Genomic DNA, 27,047 nt, shown 5'->3' on the forward strand with positions numbered 1-27,047 from the left:
TATACTAAATCATGAACTTTATTTATTATTTCACTATATTTATTCAAAAGTATTTTTATTGTTATTTATTCAAGAATGTATTTATGGCTATTTTAACCTGGGTTACATATTCATCACCTGAACATGCACTAAGCACTTTATGGTTTACTTCATAACCTGGTCTACCTCTCTTTGCACTTTTTATAATAATAATAATACATTTTATTTATGAAATGCACTTTACATCAAATTAATGAGGAGTGCTACAATGCACACAAATCATATCAAAATCCTAGATATCTTATCTTAGCTTAAGCTTTTCTAAAAAGAGTTTTTGCACAACTGAACCTTACTGCTGCTTTCTCTGTAAACCATGCACTTTTTTATGTGTGTTGAGTGGTGTTACGGATTTTATATTGTTGAAATGCCTATAATAAACTTGAACTTGAACTTGAAGTACATAGAAAAACAGTGGGGTTTGCCAAAGAGTACAATGGACAAGTGAAGACCGACTAAGAATCTGAAACAATCTGGAGAGACTTTGTGAAGAGGAATGGTGGCTTCAATAGAATAGAAGAATAGAATATATACTTTTTTGATCCCGTGAGGGAAATACAGTTCTCTGCATTTAACCCAATTTAACCGAATTAGTGAACACACAGCACACAGTTAACACACAGTGAGGTGAATCACACAACCCAGAGCAGTGAGCTGCCTGCCCAACCAGCGGCGCTCGGGGAGCAGTGAGGGGTTAGGTGCCTTGTTCAAGGGCACTTCAGCCGTTGTGGACTGGTCGGGGATCGAACCGGCAACCCTCCGGTTACAAGCCCGATGCGCTAACCAGTACACCACGGCTGCCCACTTTTTTTTTTATTATTATAAAAATATGTTTTAGATGCAGGGCTGCCAATAATTCGCAAATATTTTTTTGTGAGTTTTTCCCTCATTGTTTTCACTGTGGGTCCAAGACAAATTGTCAAGAGATAGATTTGTATACCTCCATGGTAAAGTGAATAATATACTTAAACAGAATAGGCAGAAAGTAGAAAGAATGTAGGAACGTAAAAAGAATGTAGGTTTTTGAGAGGTGGTACAATACCTTTGACTTGGATGAAGATGGAGCTGTATTCCACTACTTGTACTTTACGAACAAGGTATTTATGTTCAGAGTACATGCAACTGTAAACTCCTGAGTCTTGTATCCCAACCCGTGGAATCAGAAAATCAACATATCTTGAGCTTGCACATATTTCCATCATGATAACAAATCCATTCTTGCAGAGGTACATGTGCTGATTAACAGTGGACATTTCTGTATCCAAAATCACACACCTCAGTTCCAACTTGTCTCCTTCAAACAATTCAGTTGTTTTTGAAACAATGATGGCAGGGGTAAGAATGCTTGAAACATTCTCTTCTGATGATGAAGAAACCCAACATGTAAACCAACATATAAGATACAGTATAGCACATTTTTTATCAGAATTTAATATTCAGTAGCTTGCACATACCTTTCTGATGGCATGTATCCAAAATTTGGGCAAATGCTTTTTGGAGGGAAGAGAAAAGGAATAATCATCATTGCCATTCCAATCTACATGTTTCAGAATAATGTTAATGCTGACGTAATCATCTGTGTGCAGGGGCAATCAAATCTAGTATGACCTTGTTATAGCACTTAGATAAAACACATCCCTACATTCAAACACCTTGCCATCAGCAATGTATGTGCATGGGCACCAATCATGACTAGATAAAACACCTCCTTGCTTACAAACACCTGTTTCAGTTATACTCACATATCATGCAGAATAGAAGCTCCATTGCTAAGAATATGAGAGATGAGTAACTGTGGCCCCTGGCTCTGGACACTAGACCCAATGCATCACTATTTGTCTTGACTAACGCCACTCCCACTTATTTGAAAGGGACGAGAGAACACACTCGCCCACTGTAATGAAGGCCCACCTTCACTGGTACGCTATGCTGGAAGCTTGGAGGCCACACGCTGGAAGTTAATTCACCTGAACAGCCATACAATGTTTGCTCAAAAGATCTGGGCCAGGTGGACAGTCCCTGAAAGGTTGAGCATAATTTTGTTTTTAATAACATTTGCGGATCAAGAGGCGGTCAGGTTTAATTATTGTATTGGGCAAGTTCAGGTCGCCGTTGAATGGCCCAGCGCATCACTGCTTGACACCATGTAAAACAAGGGTAAAACATCTTCCTGTTTCTGTCTTTCCTGTAGACTGAGCTGTTCCAGAGGAAGTTAGTTTACACAGTGGCGACATCTTGTGAAATAGGCTCATACAGTATGCTGGTGACCATCGGAGTATATGGATGATTACTGTGGCTGGTTATATTTGTCACGGATTAAAGTTTGTTTAATTTAGGACTCTTAGTTTGTACCGATCATGTACATGTGTTCTTGTTCCTGTTTCCATAGATCCTGTTAGAACCATGTGCTCCTTTGTGTATTTGGCATTGCGTCTCTGTCCCGTCTCATGTCATGTGACGCTCACGTGAGACTTTAGTGGACTATATTGTATGCCATGGAGGGCTCTTCAGCCAGCTCATACATTTCCAGAGGAGTTTCAGCTCAGCTGCGTTGTAATGGCATCTTCTGTTAGATTTTTCTCCTTTCGTGTTTGCGCTCTTACTGTATGTCCAACAGGGCAACTCTCTATTACACTTTCATACAGGCCTATGTATTAATCCTTCAACATCTTAATGTGCTCATTCACTATAGGTACAACACCCAACCAGTCCGTGTAAACAGGTATGCCAAATCAATAGTCTCTACAACACACATGTTCCACCGGAAATATATGAGCCTTCCAGGAAGAGACATACTGTAGGCTATTGGTCAGTCTATTAGCCGGTGAAGTCTGCCTTGGGTCTTTCGCTCTGTCGTCTGTAGCTATTAATTCTGTGTAACAACACACATATGAAGGAGATTGGGTAAAAATAGTTTAATCACCATTCCATATCAATGCATATACTGTAAATAACAACCATAACAGGACGAGAGCTGAGCCTGGAAGCAGGCTTTGCAACAATGGAATCAACTGTAAAGCTAACTGTGCATGCTATCGCTGTTAGGGCCAAAGAAAGTTGTACAACAAACTGAACAAGTCGGCTTCTTTTTAAACAGAGCCGTTTCTGTTGTCTGTTACTATTGCCTATAGAGACAATTTGGTGATCACTGATAAGCGGGATAACGGCCCTCCACTGCTCATCAGGGAGTAACCCTAACCCTAACCCTAACCCTTGTCCATTAATTCCATATAACAGCACACCTCGTCAGCCGTTATACCTTACATAAACAGCTGTAGTAGGCAGCATGAGCCCAGGACCCTTCTAACTGTGTGTGTATATGTGTGTTTGTGTGTATGTATGTGCATGTGTGTGAGTGTGGGTTCAGATGCAAAAGCCTCTAAATCTGTCTGACCACTTTTCTTTTAAATTAGCATTTTGTATCAGACTCCTATAGGGTTTCGTCTACAAATCAATATTTCAGACCAGGAAGAGAATGATATTTAGTGAGTTTTGAAGCTAAATTATTGAATTAACTTACACTACAGTATATGTGAACAGCATTCACTCACCATCATTGTCTCATTTTTGACAAAAGTGGATTTAGAGGCTTTTGCACAGTAGGCTATGTACTGTATGTGCATGTGTGCGTCTATTTGTGTGTGTCTGTACTTGTCTGTGTGTGTGCCTGCATGTGTGTGTTTATTTGTGTGTGTCTGTGCTTGTCTGTGTGTGTGCCTGCATGTGTGTGTTTATGTATATGTGTGTGTCCGTGCTTGTCTGTGTGTGTGCCTGCATGTGTGTGCATGTATCCTTATACAGTATGTGCATGCGTGTACGTGTTGTACAGTCACTAAATGTACACATATACAGTATATTAATGTATATATACTATATTCACTCTTTAACAACTTCATATTCTTGTTAAACACTAGTGATCGAGATAAATTGAAGATACATTTGGGGAGGAGGATAATATCCAATATACCTAACCGGTCCGGTTGTGTTTAATGACATGACTGCAGGTTGAGGCTGTATGCATGCTGCCTTGCCTGTAGGCCAGATCTGACAAAACATGCATCTTTAAAAAGACAGTAATAACATTGGGCTGTTCTCTTTATTTTTGGCAAGATGTGTTTTTGTGTGAGCAGATATGTGGTCTCTGATTCGTAGTCAACCAAACTGTTGCAGACCATCCAAAACTAGCACAAGCAATTATGTACAAGCAACCACACGAGTAGACAAACATGCATGAGTAGACAGATGAGTTATTCAATGAACCACATTTTGGCTCTTGGGTTATTTAGAAAGAGTTTTTAAGCAACACTAAAGCACATTTCCCTCTGTCGCACGCACACTATTTGTTTATCCAGCAAATAACGATATCCACAGAAAAGCTATATGTTGCATGATTTTATTAAGGTATGATGTATTGTAACATTGAAGCAGGTCAAATGTGTAGTTTACACCGAGACTATTACTTTAGTTTTTCAAGCCCTGCCCATTCCACAGATGATTGATGTGTTTAATTTCCATTTCAGTGCTTCCAACTTCCTACAGTGGCTGTAAGTGGGTTAGGAATAGGATTTCAGGTTATTTTGCAAAAATGGCCAAAAATTAGAATCCAATACCCTACCTTTAGGCACCATTTGTTGCCTTTTAATTTTTCTGAATGTTTCTAGTAAAAACACATATCGAAATCTACAGTAATATGAAAATAGACACATGGAAATGAGCCATGGAAATGAGAACTTTATTACCATTCTCAAAAGAAAATCCAATGCTTTGAGAATGGGTCGGACATAAAGGGCTAATAAAACTTTCAAATACTGTAACTACCCAAAATATTTAACATTTTACAGCAATTGAAACACTTATAGTGCACAAATGATAAGCAGGATCATAAACACATTGTTCAGTGCCCACAAAACATTTCAGATTTTGGATTTCCTGCCATGATTTTGATGTGGTTTTGATGCACTGATGTCAGTGTATATTAAACATCATATTACATTTTCTATAACAATTGTTTTATAACCAATTGACCCTTCCAGAAGTCCCGCCCTCCATAGTTACTGTTGCTACGCCTGTCAAACTTTCGCACCTTGCCCGTCTATTACAATGGAGGAGACACAGGATTTTTTAAACAAATGTAATTTACAAAGACATCGCACCACACTGAAAGCTCATATTTGGTCACTAGCGAGCTACATCTGTCCTCTGTCAACTACAGTTGCATTTTCAGCTCTGAACAAAACCATTCATGAGTTATTTAAGCAAAAGTCGAAGGTACGCATTGTTTTCGATGGCTCCTCCAGGCTAGTACGAATGAAACGTGCGGGGGACAAAACTAGCATAACGTTTTAAGCTATACTTCCATAACGTCAATATTTGACAACATAACATGATTGGTACTTCAACTAGGTATTATTTTAGACAGAATTGCTGACGGGCTATACATACGTCTCGTTGAATGTCTGTTAAAGGGATATTCCGCCATTTTTGGAAATACGCTCATTTTCCACCTCCCCTCGAGCAAAACAATCGATATTTACCTTGTTCCCGTTCATCCAGCCATTCTGTGAGTCTGGCGATACAACTTTTAGCTTCAGCCTAGCATAGATCATTGAATCGGATTAGACCATTAGCTTCTCGCCTGCTAGCTTCATGTTTAAAAGTGACTAAGATTTCTGGTAATTTTCCCATTTAAAACGTGTCTCCTCTCAAGTTAGAAAGTGCAATAAGACCAACTGAAAATGAAACCTGGCGTTTTTCTAGGCTGATTTGACATGGAACTACACTCTCATCTGGCGTAATAATCAAGGCAACTTGCAAACGTACCATTGGCGCAGTGATATCGTACGCAGCATCTGAAAATAGTCCCCATAGACAACAAGCAGTAGTAGTGCCAGTAGCTGCAAGTTGCCTTGATTATTACGCCAGATGAAAGTGTAGTTCCATGTCAAATCAGCCTAGAAAAACGCCAGGTTTCATTTTCAGTTGGTCTTATTGCACTTTCTAACTTGAGAGGAGACACGTTTTAAATGGGAAAATTACCAGAAATCTTAGTCACTTTTAAACATGAAGCTAGCAGGCAAGAAGCTAATGGTCTAATCCGATTCAATGATCTATGCTAGGCTGAAGCTAAAAGTTGTATCGCAAGACTCACAGAATGGCTGGATGAACGGGAACAAGGTAAATATCGATTGTTTTGCTCGAGGGGAGGTGGAAAATGAGCGTATTTCCAAAAATGGCGGAATATCCCTTTAAGAACTTTTTGCCGCCATCGTGAAACGTATCTCGCGGTTATGGAAATATCACGCAATATGCAAAATTTAAAGTTAGAAAAATACGTATTTCAAACTATATCATGTCTTTATAGTTCAACATGTTATTTCACCGTGATTTCACGTGTTTGGGGGCACCACACATCCAAATAAATGCCCTTAATGGCCCACAGGCTATGCAGTCTCCATAGGTTAACATGGCAAAAACTCGAAAGCTTGCCAGGCCTTGCTTGCCTAGTTACGGGTTGCTAAGCCACGATTGGCCTGTGGCGGTTTTAGGGCGTGGCTCTGGAAGGGTCAATTGTTTCTTAACACATTAATAGAATCACTTCTGTAATGACTTAACATAAGTGCAGGATCATCTACTTTACACAACACTGAGTTAAGGTTACGTAGACAATTGGCTCTATTATCTTTTCTTCTGTAAAATGAAAAATTCCACCACAACAGCCAAACCTACCAAGAAAAATGCAGTTGAATAAATAATCTTGATGACATGCCCCCATGACTGGCCTGTGAAAACAGATAAAATGGCATTAACTCTTCAAGTCAGCAATATTTGCTGTTAAGTGCTTTGCTCAAGGGCACATCAGTGGAAGCCAGGAATTGAACCTACAACTTTCCACGCTACTGCATGCTAGCATAGCTCCTTACAGTAATCATAGGCTACCACTACCCCAAGAATATTGTTTGAATCTCATCTCACTGCTCCTTTGGAACAGTATGTTAAGTTAGTTAAGTAATGAGGCTTTATAAATTATGATTCACCTTCAACGTAGATGATGACTGAGTTTTCATTTGTTGACCTCGCTTTGCCATGGTGATGTTCCTTTAATGAGTACACACAACTGTAATGGCCGGAGTCTTCTTTTCTGACATGTACAAGTGTAAAAACCTTTTCTCCATTGGAATGCACTTCTCTCCTGCAGATTCCAATTCCATCCTTGCAAAGGTATACATACAAAGTTTTGTATGCATCTTGTGTCTCATTGACCTCAACATGAGCACATTTCAGGTCCTACTGTCTCCTTCAATTACATGAGTGCTTTCTACAACAATTCTGGCTGAACCGAAGTCTAAAACACAAGCAAAATCAACGTTTATACTGAACAACATGTTTGTCAAATAACAAGTGTCTGTCATGATACTGCCATGAGTGGTAAATTATGTTTGACAAACCTAATATCATACATTACCTTTGACTTTGATGAAGACAGAATTGTGGCCAACACCAGTCACTATATTATTTTCAGATTTAATGGTTGTACATACACAACTGTAAGTGCCTGAGTTTTGGCTGGTGACTTCTGGGAAGGTATAAACAACACCCCATAAGGTTGTAACTACTCCCATCTTGATCCCGATGCCATCTTTGCAGAGGTGCATGAGTAGGCCACCACTCTGCATTTCCATGTTCGGAGGAATGGCACACCTCAGTTCCAGTGTAGTCCCCGCTAATATTTCAGTTTGTTTTGGGATAATTTTGGCAGGGACAAATTCTGAAACAAACAAACACACACACAAACAAACAGACAACAACAAAAATAGGATTTTTTTGTATTAATTTTGTGTCTCACTGATCTCTAGATGAGCACATTTCAGGTTCACACTTTCTCCTTCAAATAGTCTAAAACACAAACAAAACTCGAAAACACAAACAAAATTTAAATTTAGAGTAACAGAATACCTGTTTCAGATTTCAAACAATACGAGTCTATCATGACATTGTCGTAAGTGGATCAGGTGCTGTTTGTAAAATATATTTGACAAAATGAATATCATAAATTACCGCTGACACTGATGAAGACAGAATTGTGGCCTACACCAGTCACTATTTTATTTTCAGGCTTAGTGGTTGTATATATGCAACTATAAGTGCCTGAGTTTTGGCTGGTGACGTTTGGAGAGGTATAAACAAAATCCCTTGAGCCCTCACTGAAAAAAAAAAATCGTTGAATTTACATGATTTTATTGTGTACATCGGTCCCACATGATCAGATTGTGTCCAACTGACGCAATTTTTACACTTTGGTTCTAGTTAATCGTTGCTTGTAAAGCCTACACATTGCAATCACATTGTATTACATAAAAAAATCATGTTGAATGAAGACATTACCTTCTTATTTATGTAATACCAATTTATTGTGTAATGTTAAAGTAATTTTATCATGTTAATTGAAGTAGATTTACATGATACTTCTAACTTGAATTTCTTAATGCTAATACAAATTAAACTCATAAAGAAATGTCCCTAGTAGTCCCTTTGTATTAAAATGAGCCAGTCAGTTTCAGTCTTTTAATTGTTTTTATTGAAAGCTACATGAGTACACAATGCTTTTCATCCGACACTTTACAGTGCAGCAGACATCCTACACAGAAAGAGAGGAGTGAGAGAGGGAGGGAGAGAGAGTGAGAAGGGAAGAGAAAGAGAGGAAGAGAAGGGGATAGAGAGGAAGACAATGGTGGTCTATGCTGTGAGCCAAACATGGTGGCAAAAATTACACTGGAGTTTGTCACTGGAGTTATGTGGATGGGTGTGAGGTGCGTGTGTTTGTTAGTATGTGTGTGTTGGTGTGACAGAGAAAAAGAGAGAGTAAGAGATGAACAAGAGATAGACCAAAAGGTGAGATGTGTTGAAGTCCTTTGCGCATAAAAAAAAGAAAAGAAACAAATGTCCTCCGGTTCACTTGATTCATGTTCTCTCAGAACGTAAATCCCGACAGTTGTCTCTTCAATGGATTCACTGACATCAACTTCATCCATGCCCTGATTAAGACAAGACAAATGCACACAACAGTACGGAAATTAGACCCAAGCTCTACACGAGACCACTACAGAAAGTAGTCATGTCTGAAATGTTACATTACTTTACATGGCTTAAGTCAATAAGCATTGAGGATTTAACAATCACAGCATTCTGCAGTCCCATAGGAAAAAAAGAATGAGCAAATTTGGCACAATATAGACAAAGATATGGACAGGCAGCTGAAGCTGACCTAATGGGGCATCTCTCCTTAGTTTCAGTTTCAGTTGCCCCATAGTCTTCTTTAAGCTGCCTGTCCATGAATTGGCCTATGTTTTCACATATTGTCTTGTTCTTTTTCCAATGGACTGCATGTGGTGAGCTTAAAGGAACACTTCACTGTTTTTTCATATTAAACTATGTTATTCCCTTAATTAAGACGAGTTGATACATACCTCTCACGTTTCAATGTGTGCACTCACCGGCTCTGGCGCGCGGTGCAACTTTGATAGCGTTTAGCTAGCCCAATGCATTCATTAGGATCCAAACAGAGATGAAGTTAGAGGCGACCACCTCCATAGTTTCCCTATTAAAATACAGTTACATGAGTAGTCACATGACCAAGTATGGTGAGACAAAATAAAACATGGTGCATTTCTAAGCAGGCAAAAGGTATGACTATATTGTGTGGCGGAATAACATTGGGAGCACTTAGACTCTGCGCCATAATATCCTCACTCCAAAGTGAAACTGAAAGTGCAAAAGTGAGGATATTACTGCGCCACACAATATAGGTATCCCTCTTACCTGCTTACAAATGCACCACGTTTTATTTTGTCTCACCATACTTGGTCGTGTGACTACTTGTGTAACTGTATTTAGGGAAAACATGGAGGTGTTTGGTCGCTTCTAACTTCATCTCTGTTTGGATCCTAATGAATGCATTGGGCTAGCTAAGTGCTATCAAAGTTGCGCCGCACGCCAGAGCCAGTGAGTGCACGCATTGAATGTGAGAGGCATGTATCAACTCGTCTTATTTAAGGGAATAACGTAGTTTAATATGAAAAAACGGTGAAGTATTCCTTTAAACAGGGCTATGGGATTTACACTAGATTTCCCCTTTACCTAGTACAAGAAGTGGAGTGTTGAGAAAAGCACCAATTCATGTACATACCACATATTCCTGCACAAGGTTTTCAGGATCTTCCCCCATGTACATACAAAGTCCCTTCAGGAGACACTCCTGGCCAGCATCTATATCACATTGAAATAAAAATTCTTGATTAGCAGGTCAATCTAACCTTCATTTAAGTCAACCACTGCTGGAAACGATCATGGAAAAAGAAAGAAAAGTTCGACAAATACAATGTAAAGAAATATCAATATGATCAAAATCCCTTGTAAGGTTTGCATGATTTAAGACCCAGTATCACTCACATCAGTCATTTTCTCAATGATTGCTTGGAGACCTTTCCCTATTTGTCCCCCTCTCTTTTGGAACAGCTTTATCAGGTTGTCAGAGTGAAGGTCTATCTGAGACTGGAACTTGGATTGAAGTGGGACGTCGTAATTCTTTTGAATTCTGCGTTGATCTGAAATAAAAGCATTAACAGGAAGGAAAGCAGATTTGAATTCCACATTCTAAACGTGCAAGGACAGTGTGGGTATGTACAGGGAAAGGGAGCCCTACGTCCAAAATGCGGATGCTTAAGCTTGTAATGATTTAGGAGCGTGGACCTACTTGATACTGTTTCTTTGCATCCCTTACAGCTCCAGATTTTCACCACCTAACCCTGCAACAGATATATATATAAAAACAATAGGCACATTATTAAAACTTCAATCTTAACATCAATAACAAGCAAAGAGATATACTTACAATGTACTACCAAAATTCAGACTTCCACGTGAATTGATACATTTTTAACACAAACACACATTTTTAGATTCTAATTTTGATTTGAATTTGATTTAGAAGCAATACAACTGATGACAGTACTTACAATTGGAAGTGCGTGCAATAACATGGACCTATGGAAGAGAAAAAATAATTACATCAACTCATAAGCACACAAATCAACATGTCACAAAACAAATGCACAAATCTAGAGTGAACTAAGGTCACTAAACATATTCAAGTTTAATTTCTTTAAGAAATCTTTTGAGCATGTTTTTTTCATTATTTTGCGGCACAAAAGAATCAAAATACTTATGTTCATAGTGTGGGTACAAACTTTCTATAACTATGTCCATGTGGCTATGCTAGCACTAGCAGTAAAAGGTTTTCTTTGCAGTTTGCTAGCAACACACGTGGCGCACAGCTAACAGGCTTTCATTAACATACACCTTTTTAATATTCTTTATGCAACCTACCCTAACATTCATATTCTCCACGAAATTCCGAAATGCACTATCCAACTAATGGACAATATTTAGCTCTAAGCTTTATTTATTAATTTCCCAACCAGCCAACGGTTGCAGCACATTTCTAGCTAGTGCTGGTTTCATGGTAGCAGCTAGGTTCCGTAGACGGGCTCTGGTTAGACTAACTAAAAAAAGCCGCTGAAAAAGACATCAAGGCTTCACAATGCAACGATTTTATACTGCAAGAAAACTGCTAGGAGATATGCTGTCTAATATAACATGATCATAAGGTTGATAAACTTACCTTTCAGTAGGTTAACTCGAGCCTCAATTTTCATGACAGTCACCACCAGTGATGAGTTTTAGCCAACGATTCAACCACGATTCAACCACGATTCAAACGCTTCTTCTTCTACTGCTTGTTGTTTTAATTAGGCATTACAGCCACCTGCTGCTCTGGAGTATATGTATCTGAACGTGAAATTTTCACTTCCAATTAACGTGAGAAAAATGAATACATCCAACATTCAAAATTAACTCTTCAAATCTACTAAATTAAAACATGTTTGCAAACGGAATGTAAAACAATCCTGTTGCATCTACCAGATTAATTCGTGTCACATCAATGACCCCCTATTTCCATTTTTTTCAGCTTGATTCCCATCTTGATCCCGGCTCCATTTTTGCAGAGGTACAAGAGTAACTCATCACTCTGTATGTCCACATTCTCAGGAATGACACACCTCAATTCCAGTGTCGTCCCCACTAACACGTCGGTTCCTTTTGCAATAATTTTGGCAGGGTTAAATTCTGAAATAAACAATACAAAAATGAGTGTATAAAAGGTTATTTAGAACATCTATGGGTGCCAATATTTGAGATATATTTGAGATATATTTCAGACACACATAACACAGACACACTAGTAGTGGGTGTGTATTTGATGTATAGAATGTATCAAATACACACAATATTATACAATGTATAATAATTGAACTTAATTAGAGTTTTGACATACCTGCCTGAACTGATATATCCACATCACATGTTAAGCCTTTGTTAAAGAACAAACACTGATGAGAATTTGCTGAATTATTGTTACGAGTCAGATTTCTTACAGGTGACATGGAAAATATCAAGTATGCTCCAAGTCATCCAACAATGTCATAGAATATGACAATCAAGTAGAAAACAGTCCTTGCTATGTTTACATGCTATAAAATACAGTATGTCATACTCACAAATGATGAGGAATAGGAGCCCCATTGCTAGAGTAGACCTGAATGCGACGATGTGACCTTACGGCAGACTGTAGCACTGACAGAGGCTTGATCCTACTTTGTCTTTCTTACGTAACCACCAACAGTGTTAACAGGAAGAGGCATCAGACAAGATGGGACTGCTGTTTTTAGTTTGGTTGTGTGTTTGTTTTGCCTGTACCGATAAGGTAACCTGACTTTCGCCAGATCCTGTAGTTCGCTGTCTGCTTCACACAAGGATCTGGGACTTCTCGATAGGAGATGTATTTCTGAAGGCAGGTCCTTGTAAAACATCCTCGCATGTGATTTGATAAACCACTTGCCTGTTATCTTGAATGACGTGCTAGGCTTCTTCAAGTTCTTGCCAAACCCGGTCGGAAGAAGAGTAAAAACATCCTTGCCACCAACAAATGTCTTCAAAACTATTCTCTGAAAGAATGAATACTCGATAGATTCGACAAAACGGTTGAAATAGCAGAATCAATGTCAGCACAAGACTCCTCGCTGCGTGCCGCCATTGTTATTTGAATCAAACACTCGCTTCGGCGCTCCTGATTGGCTGCTCATTTTTTGATCACTGGCACAGGGGTTTGGATTGCCCTCGCGTCCAGACCCTTGTGTGGAGCTCAGCGAAACGCCTCTGGTGGAGCATGGCGGAACTACAAGGGTCTGGCGAGAGTCAGGCTACCGATAAGGTGCTAGGTGCCTAGAAAAAGCTATGAACAAGTGAGTCAAGCTATGAACAAGCATCACTAAAACACTTTTCCTCTGTAGCACGAACGCTATTTGTCTATCCAGCAAATAACGATGTCCACACTACACTACTACTACACTACCACACTACACTACTACAGAATCGCTACCCGATCTGGTAAACTTAGTGCGGTTATAGCCGATAGAGGGCTATAAGTAAGTAAGCAAATGCAGAAGTGCCGTTCACCCTGTTATGAGAGAACCACTGAAATGATTTTGGAAACATTATTTTAAGATACAAAAACCTCTTTAGTGTTGCTTTAATATGTATGGGCATTTATTTGGTAAACATTGTAAACATCACTCTAAATTTTCCCTGAATCAGCTTTATAAGAAACTTTTGTGACAGTATGAAATAACTAACATATAGCAAAAGCAAAACAAAAAGTAACAGTAGGCGGTTAGAGACTGTAATTCAGGACTATAATTCTTCTGTGGAGCTCACAATTGGGCCCCAGATCTACAGTACCTATCAATATAATATCAAACATTAAAAAACATTAGGGTGTTTTCCCTGCACATAGGAACAATAACCAAAGTATTTATTGATTAGTTAAGCATTATAGCCAAAGTAGCCATGGAGCCAAAACAGTTAAACGGCATTTGTGTGTTTCAGGGAGAGAATTGGGATATGATTGCAGGTCAGATTTGAACCTGGGTCCCTGTGGGCACTCTGAATGCTGTAGCCTGTTGTGTCACAGTGCCCCCACAGTTTGGGCTAGTAGTCGAGACAATTTTCTTGCATAATCAATAGGTGTCTTAACACTCAATAATGCTGTCTTAACGCTTCAGAAATCAGTGTGTACATCCATTTATTTTATTAAATTAATTCATTATCCAAATTAATTTAACATGACATGCGGTGTGACTAATTCATTTGATTTATCCTTTATTTTACCAGGTGATATCCCATTGAGTTAATCAAATCTCATTTACAAGGGAGCCCTGGGGCAACAAATACACAAGTTACACAGAGACAAGATTGATGATAAGGTAGACTAACATAGAAGAAAGACATGAGGACTAGACAGGTCAACAACAAACAAACAAACTAATCTTTGATGCGTTCTTGCTGACTGTCGCAAAACGATTGGTCACTGACAACATAATGCAGCACAATAAGGATAATCTGTGTGCAGGCCAGATTCAACAATATGAAATTGTAAAAAAAATAATGTTAAAATGGAGCACAGCGTTAGTTCAGGCAGGTCACTGAGTCTCGCTAGCTTCCCTGAATGGCTCAGCTGACTGTCAATCTAATCGCTCAGCTGATTGCCAGGTGATTGCCAGCTGAGTGCAGGCCGGCCAAGCTCTGCTTTCATTGGCGGAGATCATTCAGAGCGCTTATTTAAACTGCCTCCGCCAATCTGCTGCCATCTGCTTTTTCTGCAACTTTGCCACCCACCTCCTCCCCTTAACCCCCTCATACTTCTGACTTATCAATGTTGTGTCATTGATGTTTGTTCTGTTCTGTACCCCATGGGGGGTTTATTGCTGCTCTCTGCGGCAGGGGGCCCCCAGAACAGAACATACCGCCAAGAATGTATTTCATGCAATAGTAAATAAAAATATGTTATTGACAAAGTGGTCCTGACTAAATAAGCTTAATTGTGATGGGATCTGGGAAAACCCATCACATGGTGAAATAATTTAGAATCTCCTTGATTCCTGCTCCGTTTCAACCCTCACTGGTGACATTTCAGCAACCTACTGATACCATCCTACATCTAGTTTGGCCTCCATCACATCCCTGCTCCCTCCCTTTCCCAGCATCCTCTCTCCCTCTATGACAAGAGGCAAGTGCGCTTCTCAGCTTGCAGCGCTGCCCTGGCAGCCAGTTCAAACACCTCCCTGACGCCCTCCATCGTCTTGGCTGAGCACTCCACGTAGCCAAAGGCTTTGATGCGATTGGCCATGTCCCTGCCCTCCTGTTGTTTAACAGGTTCCTGTTTCCTCTTCGCTAGTTCTTGGCAAGTGTGCTCGTTGTAGCGCAAATCCTTCTTGTTGCCCACCAGAATGATGGGAGCCCTTGGACAGTATTGTTTGACCTCTGGAATCCACTTCTCTGGAATGTTCTCCAAACTGTCTGGGTCACCGATGGAGAAGCACATGAGTATGACGTCTGTGTCAGGGTAATCTAGGAGCCGCAGGTTATCGCTGTCCTCCTTGCCAGCTGTGTCCCACAGAGCCAGCGCCAACAGTTCCCCATCAACTTCAATATCAGTAATACAGTTTTCAAATACAGTGGGGGTATACTCTTCAGGAAACTGGCCTTTGCTGAAAACTATAAACAAACTTGTTTTCCCAGATGTACGATCACCAACATTGACTAACTTCTTCCGTATGGGTGAACCTATAAACAAGATAAAACAACGGCCTGTTACATAAATTTTTTTATGTATTTGTGAAACAAACCATGATATGATTACAACCTGACACATCAATTCATCAGTTCAGTGAGTTATGGGTGATATTGACAACAATCAATCAATATTTTCTGGGATTTTGTAATATTTTGCACCCCTAAATGTTTGTTCAAGTCTAATATTATTCAAGTGTTCCATATAAATGAATTCGTGTCGTATCTGGTGTGTACGGGCCTGAAGACTTGCGTGTCAAGCAGAGTGTGAGCACGCTCTAATCTGTTAATATGCGCGCCGAAATGAAACCGGACAGGTTAAGTAATAACCATCATTCACACTCATTTCAATGGACATCTCCAGCATTAATGCACATGAAATGCTATACTGTATATGTGCTGTAGTTCTATGTAGGTAAAAGTCTGTGACAAACAAAACATATGGGCTAGGGAGGCCTATATGAAATACATCAGAATAATGCAGTATGGGCCAGCATGGTTTTACTGGGCTATGGTTATTATAGGTCCCACAATTGATTAGTTGATCAGTTATTTTTCAGGTTGGTTGTTTTATTTTGCACCTCTTCCCTCTCCAGGCAAGAGAGGACCTTGCTACTCTACAGGTAGAATAGGAGCAAGGACATCAAGACACATCTCTAGCTCCCCCTTGTGTTAGAACTCTTGGCCTGACACTAAAGAATGGTAATATGAAAGAAGGTATGTGATTCGTTTGATAGTGCCTCTCCATGTATAATTTCAGTCTAAAAGGACTGGTTATACCACTCTGTAAATGATGATAGACATTGAAAAACATACCCTGCCCTCCCGAAGCCAAACTGGCCATAGCTGTAGTAGGGGCTCTGCAAAACATCATGTCAAAAACAAATAAGACACGGGAACACAAAGAGGTTATCTCAGGAGAATAAATTATAGCACAGAATGGTCTGAAGGATGGAACTGGATGTGGGTATGGACAAGTGTGTGAGTATGTGTGTGTGTGTGTGTGTGTGTGTGTGTGTGTGTGTGTGTGCGCGCGCGCTTGTGTGTGTGTGTGTGTGTGTGTGTGTGTGTGTGTGTGTGTGTGCTCTCTCTCTCTATCTCTCTCTCTCTCACTACGTGTGAGTGAGTGTAACTTGTGAGAGCTAACACCTCTAAAACCTATAGTTTCAAAATGTTTGTATTAGTCAGCAATATTTTTAATATCCACTGAGGATGATGTTGCAGTGCACCAAATAACCTGCAGGGGAGCTATTTTACTGTGTCTCTGTTGATTCCTCTAACAGCTTTGAACCAGATGTCACACAAGAAACACCTCATGATGGGTAAAAGCAAAGAGCTTTCACAAACCTTATGGTTGCTAAACATATCAGTTGCACTGAATACAGATGCATTCAGATAAAAAAAATCAGAATCTTCTAAGCAGCACAGGGCATGTGGAAGGAACATCACTGCATCATCAACTGGCCTCACACAGGACCTCAGAGGAGCTAGAAGGTACATGCGTCTTCTTTGGAGGATTAAAGACCATACCTGTGGCTGCTTTCTGAATCATCTTGGATATAGGGCAGGGGTGGTGAAACTACACAAGCATTTAGGCCAGCTTTTGCATTGTCCAGTTTGGATAGAATAAAGGCCTGCAAGAAGGCCTAGGACTATGGCAAGTTGTAGCCAAGTTTTTAAGTTAAAAACAGCTCCAAATATATTTACAGTAGAAAGTAGGCTACACAGACTTAGATATAGAGTAATGGATAAAGGAGTGTGATTGTCTTTGGTCATTGCTATTGCATGCCCAGATTGTGTAATTGACTTTGTACTTTGGCCAGGAAGTAATCCATGTCATGACTTCTATTGCACTGGATATACTTTGCTTAAAGTTGATCTAGATAAGCTACTGCCAATGCAGTATGCCAATGCCTGACCTTCTTAATAATATTAAGTTTAACTCAAAATCGGCTTGAAATATTTTTTCAGAGGTGGACATCCCGGTTCCCGGTAAACTTCCTCCCATACTGTATATGCTTTCTACCTGCACACAGATGTACCTTTCTGATCTACCTGGCGGCTAATTAGGATGAGCTGGTTTACTATATGGTTGGATCAAATACTTGGCAGGACTTACTTTCTGAACCTGGGATGTCCACCTCTGTATATTTTGAAGGTAGGCTTCACAGATTAAAACATAATAGACAAATACGTTCTTGTCATTGTCTTCGGTCATTACCACAGCACACCCAGAATGTGTAATTGACTTTGGACTTTGGCCAATAAGTGATCCTTTTCATAGCTTGTATCGCACTGGATACCATTTGTTTAAAGTAGACCGAAGGAGGCTACTGCCAAGGATGAACCCTTACCTTTAAGAAAATGAAAGAATGTAAACCAGATAGGCTAACTTAAGACTCACCGCAAAACTCCCTTCTTCAACAGAAGACTGACGAGTGTCAGCAACCGATCCGTGGAGTTGTATGCTGAGGCTATTCCTCAAACGCTCAATGATTGGCTAACGCATTCAGGTGACGTGGTCCTTCAGCTACCTAGACTGTTGATACAGTGCTTATAAAAAAATATTCACCTCACCTGTCTTGGCCAGACAGACCTGCAGAAAAAATTCCCAAATTCGCCAAAAGTTTGTTTACTCCCAAGCTAGGTCCCTAAGCTTTTTTGACAAGAATTTGTAAAAAAAAAAAAAAAAAAAAAAAAAACCTTGAAAACAGAGTAATGTAGGGGGCGCTGTGGCGCAGCAGGCTACAGCGCTCATACCATATGCGGGTCCGAGAGCCCACGGGGACCCAGGTTCGAAATCGGCCTGCGGTCATGATCCCACCCCATCTCTCTCTCCCACTTGTATCCTGTCTACCCCTTCACTATCCTGTAATAATAAAGGCAAAAAGCCCAAAAATATATACTTTAAAAAAGAAAACAGAGTAATGTCAATTAATTGAAAATGTATCATGCAAAATAAGTTGCATAGCCTAAATCACCCCCTAAAAGAGGCAAGAAAGCAGACTGTACAGTAACCCTTTAACCCAATATAAGTCCTGACAGAAAGCGAAGCATATGTTTTATAAATGCTTGCATTTCAAATTTCAAATATCATCAGTTATCAATTAATGTATATTACTAATAATAATATATACTAATAATTAGTGTTCTCTATCTTTTCTCTCACACTTTATTTACTGTTTACTTTTGGTATAATTATGCGTGTGTTCTTTGGGCATGAGTGTGTACCTGTGCCTTCCGAAACCATGTTTGAAAATTAAAGCGGTCAAATGAATGGTCATAAAATGTACTGTATGAATCAGTGGCGGAACAACTGCACACAGGGCCCTGGGGCAGAGATGGTTGATACATTTGTTGCTTTGGAAATTGAGGGTCCCAAGCTTTTATTTCTGTTTGCAAGTAAACGTGCATTTTGAACCTGGTACATTAGCTATCTGAGTGGAATGCATTCACAAGAATAGTCTAATTTGTGACTCCATTCTTCAGATGGTAAATATTAGGCTAGCTAATAAATAAATTGGCTAAGTTACTCACAGTGAGAGCAGCCAATGTAAAATAGTCCTCTTACCAACCTGAGCTTACAAATGGTGAATCACTGGAAACCTGATCTGCCACCTCCTTTAGCCTCCCCTCGTCTTTGCTGCCATCATCATTTGCCTACCTTGCTTAAAACGATTCTTATGGCAGAAGATGTCAACAATGACAAGCTAGGTGGAACCTGCCGAATAGCTGTTTTCAAATATTCTGCACATTTTGCGATAATTCCTTGCCGAATTTCGGACGGTAACGGACATCATGTGAAGCGGCCACTTGCTGTTCACATCTTATTTCGAATTTCCGTCATTAGCTGGGCAGATAATGACACCTAAATATAGGCTATGCGGTCTGACCGCGGAAGAGTGAAGCTGGAACCTGCCTCTCTGTCTCTACTGCATGCTCATAATTTCGTTCCAAATTATGCTTTAGTTTGTAGAAGTCACGAGCGTGGAGAGAGCCCACAAAGTAAAATGATCTTTCTCGTTTGATCGATTATTGGAATTGTCATTCATAAAAACTATAGATTCTGCGTTAATTGTGTGAGAATGATCCGGGGCTGATGCTTGGCATAAGAACAAGTTAAACCAGGTATTACCAACTTCCCGTAGCCTAGTCCAAGCCTACGTTGTTCACTACAATGGAAATTTGATGATGAAGTTCAACAAGTCTTCAGATATCATACCCACCATGCACTGCAGTTGTTAAAAAATTACATAAACATGATTTTAAAAAAAAAAATACAAGCCATAACAACATAGCTTATCTTAAAAGAACATGACTAACTATTACATTACAAGACAGCTTTAGGGATTTCACTGGTATTTTTTGAGTCATGACTCCCACCATGATAAAATAGTAGATCTAAAATGATAGATATAGTGCGAAGGGCCTTCAAGAAGGGCACGGGCCCAAGGGCAGTTGCCCCGCCTGCCCTGCCTATAGTTCTGCCCCTGGTATGAATTAATGTGTATTGAAAGAAAAGAAAATACTCAACATTGTGAAGCTTCTGCCACTCTCATGAAGTCTGTTTTCTGACTGTGTGGTCAGAGATATTCATACCAGCCGCCTGCTGGAAGTCATTCTGTAGGGCTATGGCAGGGTTCCTGGTTCTCCTTGCACAAAGGAGAAGACTGGTCCTGTTGCTGGGTTATGGGCCACCACCCTGTAGGCTACAGCTCTCCTGCAGCAACTGGCTGTCTCTTGGAGTTCCCTCCATGGTAATGGCTCATACTACCAGTAGTGACACTGACTCTAGCCTAAGTGTAAAACTAGTGAAAAATCAGTCAAGAAGGATAAAGGCGAAACAAAAAAAATCAGTTTCCACCACCTGTACAACCATTCCTGTTTTGGGGTTTGTCTCACTGCTGCCCCCTTAGTGCACCTGTTGTTGATTTTGTTGACATCCAAACCCCCCCCCCCCCCCCCCCCCATATATTCATTATACAAGAAAAACATTACAATACAGAAGAAACATCTGATTGAAGTAATTCATTTGAAAAGTTGAATGGTGAATTACTATTGTCTCAGCAATACAGTATCATTCAACTACCACAAAATCTCCACGCAGACATATTACAGAATCAGTTGATGCATGTTCAAATGATTTAGTCTTCAAAATTAACTGCATTCCACCACAGCTTTGCGTTTGCATATCTGTTTGTCATTTGATCTCCAGTTCATCAGCACAATTCGGACATCTGGGCAATCCAAGCAAAGACTCAAGTAGGCTAATCTTAGAACTGTTCAATCCATTTGAAGCACAGCATTGACATCCACACACAAAATCTGCATTAGTGTCATTAATGGCATTAATGTAGTATGCATTTAATGTCTATATTTAGTTTCCTTTTTAAATAAACCAAATTGCTTGTTCGAAAGATTCAATCAGTGACATCACTGAGTGGCAAGATGGAGGATGTATTAAGCTTAAAGGGATATTCCGCCATTTTTGGAAATAAGCTCATTTTCCACCTCCCCTCGAGCAAAACAATCTATATTTACCTTTTTCCCGTTCATCCAGCCATTCTGTGAGTCTGACGATACAACTTTTAGCTTCAGCCTAGAATAGATCATTGAATCGGATTAGACCATTAGCTTCTCGCCTGCTAGCAACATGCTTACAAGTGACTAAGATTTCTGGTAATTTTCCCATTTAAAACGTGTCTCTTCTCAAGTTAGAAAGTGCAATAAGACCAACTGAAAATTAAACCTGGCGTTTTTCTTGGCTGAATTGATATGGAACTACACTCTCATCTGGCGTAATAATCAAGGGAATTGCAAACATACCATGGGCGCAGTGATAGCTGAAAATAGTCCCCATAGGCAACAAGCAGGAAGTAGTGCGTGATATCACTGCGCCCATGGTACTTTCTAACTTGAGAGACACGTTTTAAATGGGAAAATTACCAGAAATCGTCACTTGTAAGCATGTTGCTAGCAGGCGAGAAGCTAATGGTCAAATCCGATTCAATGATCTATGCTAGGCTGAAGCTAATAGTTGTATCGTCAGACTCATAGAATGGTCCAGTTACAGTTGGCCCAGTACAACCCTCCACTTTCCTAACATCCTCTATGACAAGAGGCAGGCGGTCTGTCTGCTGCACTTCTTGCCTTGGAGTGCAGCCCTAGTGGCCAGTTCAAACACCTCCTTGATGCTCTCCATTGTCTTGGCTGAGCACTCCATGTAGCCAAAGGCTTTGATGCGATTGGCCATGTTTTGGCCCTCCTCTTGTTTAACAGGTTCCTGTTTCATCTTCGCTAGTTCCTGGCGTGTGTGCTCGTTGTAGCGCAAATCCTTCTTGTTACCCACCAGAATGATGGGAACGTTCGGACAGTAGTGTTTGACCTCTGGAGCCCACTTCTTTGCGATGTTCTCCAAACTGTCTGGGTCATCAATAGAAAAGCACATGAGTATGACGTCCGTGTCAGGGTAATCCAAGGACCGCAGTCTGTCATGGTCCTCCTTGCCTGCTGAGTTCCATAGAGCCATCTCCACCTGTTTCCCATCAAATTCAATTTCGGCAACAGTGTTTTCAAACACAATGGGGATACACTTCAGGAACCCGTCCTTTGCTGAAAACTACAAGCAAACATGTCTTCCCACATGTAACATCACCAACAATGACTAGCTTCTTCCGAATGGCTGCCATTGATGAACCTATAATCAAGATACAGTATTTGGGACCCAGAAGAAAAAAAAGTTTTGAAATATTATGGTCAAAAAAAGACATTGCAAAAAATCCCAGAAATTCCTGAGATATCAAACTGTACGTTTTTATTATTATTATTATTATTATTATTATTATTATGCCACCGTATCCCCAAGAATTTTCCTGTCATAGGGCCCACATAACAGATGAAGGAGTTTATGTCATGGTCATGGACTTTGGTCATAATAGGCCTACCACCACTGATTTTGTATGGCAGTATCATAAACCTTTTCATAGCCTTACTTTAAAATAACTTTTAAACGCTGTGGATTTCTTTGAGAAAGGCCTAAATAATCTCATGTCACTGCCCGAAGGTAAACAACACGTAGCCTATGCTAACTTAAGACTCACTAGAAAACTTCTACAGGAAAACTGAGAAGTGTCGACAGATGTCAACAAGTTGTCACTGTTGGCAGATGTCAGTAGGCCTACCTGATCCGGGGCTGCAACTAATCTGGATAAAAGTGAGTCATCATCTCCTCTTCACATAAAGCACAGTTATTACACTTGAAGAAAACAATATCCCCAACATGTGTACTGAGGTTGATTGCTGTTTTCTTTTCTACTTGCGTTTTCTCTCTTTTTGGACTTTGATCTACAATCTTACAGGCTACTGCCACCCTATGCTCAAGAAATGCAACAGCATGTGTAAATAGGACTAAACCCTGGACAGATTTGCAGAGACAAACTTGCACTTCTCTCACATGTGTCGCTTTTCCAGATGTCAAAAGCGATTAAACTTAAATGAATGAACCTTGTGCATTCTAAGGTCTCATGTTTTAACTCTCAGAGACATTTCCCTAATCCAAGATCTCAAAGCATTACCTCCTCTGAATCTGTATCTTGTAAATGTAATAATGTAAAGCATATTGATTGGCCAATGTGTCTGATGATGCGCCATAGAGATACATTTGAACTTGAACCACCACCCTTGCTAGAGTACACTATTCACCTCAGTGAAATGTAAGTACAAGTAGGCTACAACACATCATTTGGTATTAACCTAATTATTTGGAATCAAGCTAACACATTTGTTAAAGCATGCACATAAATGGTTATTAGCTTACAATAAACACAATGAGTAGGCCTATATCAACGCAAAATAACTGAACAGAGAGATATTATCTGTTTTTAGTATCACTCAGGTGTCATCTGCAAATACTGTACAATATACAATACAAGTACAAATGCAACACTCTGATTTAACTTAAGGTTATGCTTAGGGTGATGTTAAGTAATTATTCAACCAACCACAACCAACAAGCATGCACGCCAGAGGTTGCTGTTTCCCCACAAAAACTCTGAGCGTCTCAGTGAAGCAACATCTCCTCAGTGAAGTGACCTCCTCACCTTTTTTTCACCATCTCACCTATTTTCTTAATCAGCTCCACAGCTTGTGTGTGGTCTCTGCTCTTGTTGTTGAACACATGGTATCGTCCACCACAGCTCTTTATCACTTCCTTCAGTTTGGTGTGGCCAGAGTGCACCATGAGTGAACAGGACTAATTGTGTAGTCTGTAGATTTTTGTCCAAAGACCTCCTGTTGGCGCTCGGGGAGCAGTGAGGGTTTAGGTGCCTTGCTCAAGGGCACTTCAGCCATGGACTGGTCGGGGATTGAACCGGCAACACTCCGGTTACAAGCCCGAAGCCCTAACCAGTAGGCCACGGCTGCCCCAAGAGTTGAACTACAACCTTTAGGCTCCAGGTATTGGCTCATGCTACCAGTAGGTACTGTACACTGACCTCTTAACAGGCTGCTGTTTCCTCTTTGCCAGTTCCCGGCGTGTGTGCTCGTAAGTCTTTGTTGGTGCCTGTAGTAATGTGTCCGTGCAGATGGAGTGACTCAGGTCGAGAAATGCAAAGTAGAAGAAAACTCCTTTTTTATTATAAGCTACCGGTAGGTTTTAGACATGAGACATAAACAAAAGAAAAACACTGATCAAAACGAAAACAAAACTTGGGATAATGCCCAATAGCTAGGCCCTTCACGCACAATACATTACATGACGCAATGGACCCTCTCACGACAGAGGCCATCCTTGAATGAAGCGCTCCATACCATCATATCCTATTGGCGCCAAAAAAACAGAACAAACAATCAATCAGCGCAACCCCATATCCTCTTAGGCTACACACTATATGAGCACAACACATTACTTTACCACATTCATGTGCAATCATAAAGACTTCGCTACAGTCCCCCAAAATAACAAATGAAACAAAACAACTGAAACACCCCTGTCTCTATGAGCGCTTCCCTTATGGGAGCGCGCCCCGTCCCTTTAAATGGGTCTCACCTCCGACACTCTTGTTGCACCCCAGCACCCCGGAAGACAGGTAGCCATCAGGTAAGGTGAACAATACACAATACACAATACAAAGACAAACATTGCCACAGTCGCAGCGGTTTCATTTAAGATGTAAATTGTAAAAAATTTTTTGACTGTCACACTCAAAGCGTGACACTTGGCAGCTCCGATTAGAGTCGCTTTTTCAAGTGTGAAATTACCAAGAAAGAGGCAAATAAATGTTACACAGCTCTGCAACAAGTATAGGACAATGATAGACTTAGCAGCCTTAACGTTAACTTGGAAACTCAAGGAGAAATGGGTCAAATTGCATGACTCTCACGCTTTGAGCGTGAGAGTCATGCAATTTGACCCATTCTCACACCACACGCCATAGGCCACTTGACATTTCTCACGCAAAATATTTCCCCCGCAAAATATTTCCCCATTCAGTGCACTATATGTATTTATTTTTCATGATAATAAACAGCCCTGTGTCTGTGTTCAAGCGCAAACTCCGTTCTCATTGTTCTTACTGGTGGGAATGCGCCCGCTTGTCCACCAGAATGATGGGAACATTCGGACAGAAGCATTTGACCTCCGGAACTTTGCACAGTTGAGCTCAAAACAGATCAGTGAGAGAACATGAGCAGGATAAAACACACACTACTCCCTGATGGATAAAATAACTAATTTCTCTACAGGCCGATTAAGCATAACTCATACAGCAGATAGTACCCCGAAGACTGGAGTGTACTCTGAGTACCATGAGAACATAGAGGTGGCTCACACACCCATTTTCATACTAAATGTTGTGGAATGTGTTTTCTATTTTGTGGGTTTCTGCCGGTCAGCAGGTTTGCGCTGACAGCCAATTACAGTTTTTCTCAAATGCTAAAACACATTTCACAAACGTTTCCTCCATGTTCCCCAATGTCTAAACACAATACCCTTCTCTAAAGCTACATAAGCACAACCACACCTTCTCACTTCAAAACTCAAACTTTCACACCAAAAGAGCAGCTCGAAGCTTTCAAAAATGTAAACACTATACACATCATTACACACTACAGCAAAACAATTGAAAACACAATGCTCAATTTGTGAGCAGGTTCTTTGTTTCATAACTGCCAATGCATAGTTTTAAAAAACTTTAGAGTAACGGATCTTCTTAGATCTCTGCAGAGGATTTAGGCATTTGAAGAGTTCTTTTCCAAAACGCTATATCCACCATTTTACTAATGAATTTTCATAAATATGTTTTTTAAATTTTGTTTTTCAAGTAATCTCAGTGAAATTGTATTGGGTTATGTTTAGTTACAGTAATTTATCTTTACTCAATAAAAACAAAACAAATGCATTTTTATTGATATTACCTGAAAAACACAATTACTGTAGGCTAAATACAGTAACATGATTTGTTACAGTACAGTAATGTTTTCAAAAATGGATTTATAGCGTTTTGGAAAAGAGCTCTTCATTTAGAGTTGTGAGCTTCATATGAAGAGTACAGAAAATTCTGCAAGTACACTACTGTAACACAACTCAATGCAAAAAACAGAATCTATTGCACACAACAGCACTCTTGAAAACGTGATCAGGGTGTGAAGTTCTTTTATTTTCTTCATTCAAACCACACACACAGACAGTCACTGTGCGCATTAGCAACAAGTGTCATCAATTTTGAGTCGTGTGTAATAAATGACGCCAGGTGTGTTCATTGTGTTCAGTTATTGCTGACTGTGGCAAGCATTTTGCATCACATGAGCTTTCATTTGAGAACATGTTTTGCAACAAATAGAATAGAATAGAATATATACTTTTTTGATCCCGTGAGGGAAATTCAGTTCTCTGCATTTAACCCAATTTAACCGAATTAGTGAACACACAGCACACAGTTAACACACAGTGAGGTGAATCACACAACCCAGAGCAGTGAGCTGCCTGCCCAACCAGCGGCGCTCGGGGAGCAGTCAGGGGTTAGGTGCCTTGCTCAAGGGCACTTCAGCCGTGGTGGACTGGTCGGGGATCGAACCGGCAACCCTCCGGTTACAAGCCCGATGCGCTAACCAGTACACCACGGCTGCCCACATAACATGTGTTTTAGCAAGGAAAAATGTGCTTAGATTTATGAGAACGGAGGATTGTGTTTTGTGAATTGTGTCTTCATGTGAAATGTGTTTATGGTATTGAAAAATTGTGGCTAGATTTAGTAAATGAGTTTAGACAA

The 27,047-nt window shown here is 40.1% G+C and overlaps 1 protein-coding gene, 2 long non-coding RNA genes and 1 pseudogene across 3 annotated transcripts; all 4 read right to left on the bottom strand.

Annotated features, from left to right (window-relative positions):
- Window positions 1-6,732: 6,732 nt before the first annotated feature.
- LOC134068375 (uncharacterized) lies at window positions 6,733-7,782 on the bottom strand. The gene is made up of 3 exons (XR_009936698.1): window positions 7,499-7,782; window positions 7,071-7,378; window positions 6,733-6,815 (listed from the first exon to the last, which is right to left on the bottom strand). It is a non-coding gene; the product is annotated as an uncharacterized LOC134068375 (long non-coding RNA).
- Window positions 7,783-8,978: 1,196 nt separating this feature from the next.
- Window positions 8,979-10,602, bottom strand: LOC134069009 (uncharacterized). Its single transcript, XR_009936747.1, has 3 exons — window positions 10,483-10,602; window positions 10,220-10,299; window positions 8,979-9,068 (listed from the first exon to the last, which is right to left on the bottom strand). It is a non-coding gene; the product is annotated as an uncharacterized LOC134069009 (long non-coding RNA).
- A 4,018-nt stretch (window positions 10,603-14,620) lies between these two features.
- Window positions 14,621-18,232, bottom strand: LOC134069007 (rho-related GTP-binding protein RhoA-C-like). The gene is made up of 3 exons (XM_062524856.1): window positions 18,185-18,232; window positions 16,597-16,640; window positions 14,621-15,774 (listed from the first exon to the last, which is right to left on the bottom strand). The coding sequence occupies exons 2-3, from the start codon at window positions 16,622-16,624 to the stop codon at window positions 15,206-15,208; spliced, it is 597 nt and encodes a 198-aa protein (XP_062380840.1). The 5' UTR covers window positions 16,625-16,640; window positions 18,185-18,232; the 3' UTR covers window positions 14,621-15,205.
- Window positions 18,233-21,882: 3,650 nt separating this feature from the next.
- LOC134069008 (transforming protein RhoA-like) lies at window positions 21,883-22,998 on the bottom strand (annotated as a pseudogene).
- Between the last annotated feature and the right edge of the window lie 4,049 nt (window positions 22,999-27,047).

Source organism: Sardina pilchardus, chromosome 21 (assembly GCF_963854185.1).
Source record: "Sardina pilchardus chromosome 21, fSarPil1.1, whole genome shotgun sequence".
NCBI lineage: Eukaryota > Metazoa > Chordata > Actinopteri > Clupeiformes > Clupeidae > Sardina > Sardina pilchardus.